A 7,500-nucleotide genomic window follows, 5' to 3' on the forward strand; every position below is an offset into this window, starting at 1 on the left:
GCTGCTTCAGTGATTTAGCAAGTTGCTAAGTTAGCATGAATTCTTCTACATTTTTCTAGCTTATTTAACTCAAATCTTTGCTTTATTTTATCTTTTTATATTGTAGTAAAGTGAGCTCTAATTTCGTTATTAATTTAGCAAATTTTTTGTGAGCAAATCCCTCTTCTGATTTAACGGTTTCAACAAGCTTTTGTTAGCTGATGTAGCTACATTTTGTTCAAATTCCGCTAATTTGGTGGCTATAAATGAAATTTGCCAGTTGTTTTTATTGCGAGCCATGTTTGTATATATTTCATAGCTAATTTCTCAAGCTTCAGGACATGTTTCATGACAATTCCTTCTGAAAAATGCAGAGATTTGAAAGATTTCCATTTGTAAATTAACTAAATAATAAATATCGGCTGATTTTGTTACATCTTGTTAAATAATTTGCAAGGAATTCTTCCTCGTTTTCTTTTGCAAAAAATTGTAAAATTGCTAGATTTCCACAGCTAATATACTGCTAAATGCGATCGCTAATTTAGCGGTAAATTCGCTCCCTTTCTATCGCCAGTATAGTGAGAGAAATTGGAGAATTTCTGTAAATCATTTCTCAAGGATTTTCATGACAATTTCTTCTGATGTAAAGAAAAAAAACCTGCAACAATTTCTATACGTAATTCAGTAAAGTAACTGATCAGTTCCCTTTGGCTAATGTAGTAACGAATCTAGCAATATTTTAGGCTAGTTTTCTTTAGCCAATAAAACCTTCACTTTATTTCCTGAGATACTGCGGTTCTCAAAGTGCTTCAGTTCCAGAGATCATTTAGAAAAGGTTGCTCCGCTAATGGAGCTCAGGTTCCGATAAAGTTTTCTCAGATATTCAGCAGCGAATTAAAGGAACTTCTTTCTCCAAAAACATTTGATAATTGAGCTTAAAAATCTGAAATTTGGATGAAATTCGTTTTTTTTTTTATTCCTGCTAAATGAACTTCCTGGTTTTTGGAATAGGAAATACCATTTCAGCTCAAATCCTTGTTTCGTTTTTGTTTAGTCAGCAAATTTTCTGCACGTCGGCATGATCGCGGTTCTTTACGACTGACTTTTTAAAACAATTTTCTATTTAAATGTTTTTGCTAATTCAGAAGAATGTTTGTATTCAGAGTTATTTTCTATACCAAATACCAAATTCTGACATTTTCACAATTAAACTTGTTTTCAGATTTAATTCAGTGTGTGTTTATTGCTAAATAAAAAATAAAAAAATCCGTATAAACCAAACGCTAGTGTGCTAACTTAAAAAAAAAAAAAAAAAAGCTTTTTACATTCATTTAACAAAAATCTCTCTATCTGGACTTCATCACACCTTAAAGATCTTTCAAAGAAATATTTATTTATTTGTTTACTCAGTTCCGTACACAGAAGTGTCGCGTATGAACATTCTTTTTACAAGGAAAACATTTTTTTAAATAAAAACTTCAGGCTAAACGCTCAGGATAAAAGCCATCTACAGAGTTCTTTGTCGTATGGTGATGTATACACAGCACACAAGTACACACACACACACACACAGCGTAAATAAAGCTCTAATAAAACTCTAAAAGAAGCGTGCGACGGAAGAAAAGCCACGACGTCGGCCGGATTCCAAACACCAACCGCAGATTTCTTTCTTTTTACTTTTTTCTTCGTTAAACGATTTGCGATTGTTTGTTTTTCAAATACAAAACACTCTGAACTACAATCATACGCGGTATTATAGCTTGGCATTTTTATTTCTGTATTATTATTTTTCATCTGAGCCACCGAGGAAAATAAAGAGATGGCGTGAAGGAGAAACAAAAAAAAAGCTGACTTTTGGCTACCGGTCAATTTATTATTTTTTTTATCGCAATATTTCACACGTCTTATTTCCGAGAGAGATTTTACAGCGCGGATCACGTCGGAGTTCGTCTCAATGCTAAATTCGAGTATTGTTAATCGATTTAATAAAAAAAATTAGGGATTCGACTCAATTATATGAGAGTTACATTTACAACGAAAAGTGAAGATAAAATGGTAACGATGTTCACGATTCTCAAAGAATTAAGTATCGGTATTACGATAAAATTTTATCGTACCATTTACGCTTGAACACCCGACCACTAACTCTATACCGACATTTCAAACTGTTTATAAAACAGTTTTCAGGTCTGTACGAACTAAAATTTATAGCTACGATTTTCCCCCACAGGCTCCACCCCTAGCGATCAGCACCGCCCACTTTGCTCCGCCCATTTCAGCGCTACAATAAAAAAAAAACTTGTAACTTTTTGAGGACGGTGCGTGACTGTGCCACGTTCGCAAAGACAAAAAACGGCGCGTAACGCGACATCCGAGGACTCGTTACGGATTTGTGTTTGGTTACGCTACGAAACTTCGACTGCAAATTGTTTAGTCAAAAAAAATAAAAATAAAAAATAATCGTTCTGCGTTTTATAATAACGTAAGTAGGATACGAGACGTACGACTGTCGCGCTGTGGAATCGCTCGTCCATAACCGCCACGTCTCGCTAGCTACGCGCTGATCTCGCGTAAAATATTGCGATTATACATAATGTGCTAGAAAGAGATATTTGGATTTGTGAAGAGGGAAAAATGTAAAAAGACGGATGGCTGTAGATGGATTTCGACCTCGGCCATCTTGTTGTACGTTTCTATAAGCGTGCGACGATTTCTATATACGATCAAATTTGAACAATAAAAGAAAAGCAACTACATCAGACATGGACACACACGCTGTCTATGACAGAAGACAATGGGGAAAAACACACGTTTGTGGCCTAGCCGTCGTTTTCGAGGCTAATCGCTAGCTAAAGTGTGTTAAAAAAAAATACAAAGCAAAACAAAAACGATCCCTTTACACTTATAAGAAAAAGATCTGGGATAAAAACAAATAATCCGAAATCAAACAGACAAGGAAATACGTGTGTCTCGGTCCTGCACCGCCGTATACCTGGTGTCTGCATGAAGAAGTGAGGAAAAAGAGGACGGGAGCGAGGGATCGTATCAGTGTCCGAAAACCCATGATAAGGAAGTTTATTGCAATCCGAAAGTCTCCTGAGAGGCGTAGACCATGTAGAGGAAGCCGTCCTCGTCCCTCTCGCGCTCGTACACCTCGGAAATGGCGGCCGAGACGGAGACCATGCTGTGGCCGTTCACCAGCAGGAAGAAAGCCTGGTTGGAGTTAAGCTGTAGGCGCCTCCTGGTGGACAAACACAGGAATGACACGCTGTGAAAAACAAGTCCGAGTTTCATTTCGAATCTCCTTCTGCCTGTGAAACAAAACACGTCCCACAACACGGCCTCGTGTTGGATTTTATTTTCTGTAATTATTTAATGCTGAAAGTAACGTCTGACACCGTGGCAATGAAATCGCTCGCAAAATTTACCTCCGAGTTCACGCTGTAAAAATTACACTCGCTTATTTACGTTTATTTTTACATGTGAAAAACAGGAGAGAGAGAGAGGGAGAGAGAGAGAGAGAGAGAGAGGGAAAGACTTTGAGTTACAAGCAGACAGACGGAAAAACGAACAAAAGACAGACGAAGAGAAAACCAACAGGTCAGCAGGCAGAGATAAATAGACCAGTAGACAGATGAAAAAACAGACAGACAGCATAAAGACAAAGATAGACAGACAGATAAACAAACAAATAGACATACAGACTAAAAGAACAGAAAGAATAAAAAGACAACTATAGACAGAAAGATAGATGCCTGTTTTTCTTCTTTGGAGCTCTAATCGATCTAAACTCTGACACCTGCTGGTCAGTTCTGGTTCTGCAGCGGTACCCGACTCTTCATCCTGCACTCTGAGATCAGACACCAGGCAGAACTTGTGCTGATCTCAAAACTCAGATTTATAAACATCGCTCGGCTAAGAATGTGATTCGTACAGAGCCGGGAAGTGGGTCAGGAACGTGAAAATGAAGAAATCAACGAATAAAAGCGTTTTTAAATAAACTCACAGCAAAAAAAATAATAAAAATGAGATGGTGTGTAATAATTCTGATGATTTGATTTTACCGGATGATCTTGATGAGTTCGCTCATGTTCACGTGATCAGGAACCAAAAACTTTGTCTTGTCCAGAATGGGAAGCTGCTTCTCACCCTTGTACCTCTCGATGATGACCTGAAACAGGAAGAAGAGGACGTTTCTGGATGCTGTAGCATGAAATTTTCCCTTCACTCGAACCAAAATCCTGTTCCTGCCTGACAATACCCCTGTGCACAAAGCCGGCTCCATGAAGATCTGCTTTCCATGGATTGGAAGATGTGAAAGATCTGCTATCGAGCTCCAACCCTATTGAGCATGAAGGTGAATACTGACTGCACCCCAGGAACCTCCTCACCTTCACCTTCATCACTACCTGACTTTACTGACACATATGTGGATAAACCAATCTCCATGAAATCCAGTGGAACATCTGCCCAGAACAGGACGGGATTAACGAGTTTGCTTCCAGAGAGAGGAAACAGAAAACTTGTGTATTGCCGTGGCAACAAGTCAAACATCACGGAAAGGAAACATCAGACTTGCAGACGGACGATAGATGGAGGTGGGGGTTTTTGTGGTCATGCAGCAGATGGGAAGCTGATGGTCACCTGATCCGGTTCCTCCGCCGGATAATGATTATACAGTTTCCTTACCACACACACACGACTCCTCACACACTCGCTGGTTCTGATAGAGAAGATTAAAGTGACGATGCTCTCAGCTGGAGAACCATAAGGAGATCCCGAATACATAACATCTTCCTCAAAGATTCACATGTAGAAAAAAATCAGACCAGGTTAAGATTTCTCTGAAAAAGAAGAAAAAGAGACACGTACCGGGATTTTGTTAGGATGCTGCTCGCGGATCTGCCTCACGTCGTCCACACGCTGTTCTGCAGAAACACCACAAACACGAGCGTTAACGACACGGGAATCTCAATTCTGATTGGTCAGAAGGTTCGTAAGGACACACGTCTAATATTCAGGGAAGGAGTCTCCAGTGCAAGCGGAGATCATCACACGCCGGTTCATACGTTTAGCACAAGCAGATAGTTTTACACCAGTAAAGTAGCTGAGATTCATTTATTCAGAAAAATTTAAATAAAATCTAAAATAAACAACAGAAAATATAAATAAGTAATTTAGTATGTAAATGAGGTCATACGATTTTTTCCCCCCTTGAAAATATGCTGCTTATTGTATTGAAAAATGTCTGTAAACAAAAAATTTTGGTTTCTATATTCATTTTAAAAATTTCCAATTAAAAATCAATTAATAACCGAATATAAAAAAAAACGGATGTTTTGAATATGCTAATAAATTGCATTATATATTCATCGCTTGTTCTTTTTTTTATTATGTATAATCTATAAACACTTTTATGTGTGAGAATCTCAATTAGATTTTAATAGTTAAAATAATAATTAATAAATAAATAATTCATAGGAAGGAAAAAAAAACCCCAAGTCGGCGCACTTGACCGCAGAGCGCCTTGTTCTTGTCACGGCAGTGGCTGTGTTCCAAACCGCGCACTTCCGCACTAAAACACACAGCTGTGACGTCACCCGCAACCGTACGCCCTTTCCCACAGCTTTACCAAAATGGCGTCTTTCGAGGCAGCCTATGTAGTGCGCTAGGAAGCCGTTTGAGACGTAGCCTTCGTAGCTAGCACAATAGGCCACAGGGGTCAATAAACGAGGCCCGAGAGCGTTTTATTGTTCGCCCACAGATGAAAAGTCTCAGAAAAGACAGACGAATCTCGCGGATGTCTGAGAATTTTTATTGGAAAACATGACAAGCAGAAATGAGTGTTTATTTTCAGTCTTTTCGGGACTTTGTGTTGTTCTTTGAACGCCCCATCCCCCAATTCTGCAGTGCTGCCTTTGTGGTCCGGAGATGAGCTTGTTTTCTGCGACATTTCAGTGTTTATATTGAAAGATTATTAGTATATTATATAATATATGAGGTGATTTATTGTTATAAATAAATCCAAATAAACTCGGGATCGAATCCTGCGTTAGAAACATGACCCAGTTTTTGGAGCTGTTAGACTCTGTTTCTGTAAAGTTCGAGCTGTAAATGTTTGATGAAGCTTTGTAGAGACTGAATATTAGTTTGAGATCGCGATATCGCGGTGTTCGATCACAAATTATCAGAGAATAAAAAGGAAATCGAAAGTAAACGGGCGCCGTGTTGCGTTCAGCGTGCCAAACGTGTCGGAGTGTTTATCAGTCAGAATCCCGCTTACCGAACGTCCTCCTCTGTTTAAAAGACTTTTCTGAAGGCATGTTCTTCTCTGGGTTCCTTTTGTTCACCACACAACACCCTGTACTGTTCTCTCAGTCTGTAATAAACACTCTGTACCCTCTGTCTTCTATCTGCTCTTCTGTCTTCTTCTCCTCCTCCTCTCCGTCGTGTTGTGTTGTGTTCCTGACCTGCTGCAAAACAAAGCGGTCAGCTGACCAGTGACGTCACTGAGGGCGGAGCCATGAGTCACCTGACCACAAGATTTCTACTTAATGTTTTTTTGTTTTTGTTTTTTTTTATTAATTTTTGGTCATTCTTTTTTTTAAAACTGCCGAAAAAAAACATCAACATTTAAAATAAATGAAAACAAACTATATCGAGTTTAGTTTTTTTTCGAGTTATATACAAGGTTGTTTATTTAAAAATTTTTTAGTTAGTAATAAGTGCAATATTGTATATTAGAATATCTCATATATAATGAATACATATATAATCTAATAGTAATCATAATTTGTATTATTCATATTTTTTTAAGCCTATTAATAAATCTAGCATTTTATAAAAACATATATATATATATATATATATATATATATATATATATATATATATATATATATACTTTAAATGCAAGAGTAGTTATTTTAACTGTATAATAAAAATCGATATTTTTTATAAGTTAAACACAAGTAGTCACTCTGGTTTTATTTGACATTGTTTTTTATAATATAACGACACATTTCCCATTATAACCTATCAAATAAATTGTCCTCTTAAATACAGACACACATTTGTGGTTGAGATTTCATGGTCATGAAAAGGAATTTATTCCATCACACTTTACAGTCTTTTAGAAAGAAAGGAAGTAAAGTAATAAATCAATATTAAGGACATAAAACTTTAAGGACAAAACAATTAAAACATTCACACACTCTGTGGGTATAAAGTTTGTAGGCACGTGACCATAAGATTGTTATGTGCTTTAAAAAAAAAAAATCACATTCCACATTTATTCTTCATGTGCGGTTAGAATGAGCTCCACTCTCCTGGGAAGATGTTCCACTAGATTTTGTGAAGATTCATTCAGACACAATGGTGTTAGTAAAGTCAGGTAGTGGAGAAGGTGAGAAGGTGAGGAGGTTCCTGGGGTGCAGTCAGTGTTCACATTCATTCATGTTCACTCGAGTTGGAGTTTTACAGCAGGAGATCTTCCAACCCATGGAAAGCAAATCTTCATGA

The 7,500-nt window shown here is 37.5% G+C and overlaps 2 protein-coding genes and 1 long non-coding RNA gene across 3 annotated transcripts in view; 1 reads left to right on the forward strand and 2 right to left on the reverse strand.

Moving 5' to 3' along the window:
- zcchc14 (zinc finger, CCHC domain containing 14) overlaps positions 1–2,440 on the forward strand; it is a 26,993-nt gene extending 24,553 nt beyond the window's left edge. The window contains exon 13 of the mRNA XM_083561186.1: positions 1–2,440. This exon is cut by the window's left edge and continues 2,041 nt beyond it. The gene's annotated coding sequence lies outside the window, so the exon portion shown is untranslated.
- On the reverse strand, positions 1,352–6,504 carry map1lc3b (microtubule-associated protein 1 light chain 3 beta). The gene is made up of 4 exons (XM_083561271.1): positions 6,263–6,504; positions 4,852–4,907; positions 4,044–4,150; positions 1,352–3,220 (listed from the first exon to the last, which is right to left on the reverse strand). The coding sequence occupies exons 1-4, from the start codon at positions 6,300–6,302 to the stop codon at positions 3,055–3,057; spliced, it is 369 nt and encodes a 122-aa protein (XP_083417397.1). The 5' UTR covers positions 6,303–6,504; the 3' UTR covers positions 1,352–3,054.
- A 517-nt stretch (positions 6,505–7,021) lies between these two features.
- Positions 7,022–7,500, reverse strand: part of LOC310737100 — a 29,673-nt gene continuing 29,194 nt past the window's right edge. Inside the window, exon 4 of the long non-coding RNA XR_014536754.1 lies at positions 7,022–7,500. This exon is cut by the window's right edge and continues 29 nt beyond it. This is a non-coding gene — a long non-coding RNA (uncharacterized lncRNA).

This window comes from Silurus aristotelis (genome assembly GCF_946808225.1).
Source record: "Silurus aristotelis genome assembly, chromosome: 14".
In the NCBI taxonomy this organism is placed as follows: domain Eukaryota; kingdom Metazoa; phylum Chordata; class Actinopteri; order Siluriformes; family Siluridae; genus Silurus; species Silurus aristotelis.

Excerpts from the sequence above, each read along its gene's own strand:
- map1lc3b (XM_083561271.1), bottom strand. The coding sequence starts at position 6,302 with ATGCCTTCAGAAAAGTCTTTTAAACAGAGGAGGACGTTCG. Across the intron at positions 4,151-4,851 it reads AGCATCCTAACAAAATCCCG|GTCATCATCGAGAGGTACAA; the intron begins GTACGTGTCTCT and ends TTCCTGTTTCAG. Across the intron at positions 3,221-4,043 it reads GAACTCATCAAGATCATCCG|GAGGCGCCTACAGCTTAACT; the intron begins GTAAAATCAAAT and ends TTTGTCCACCAG.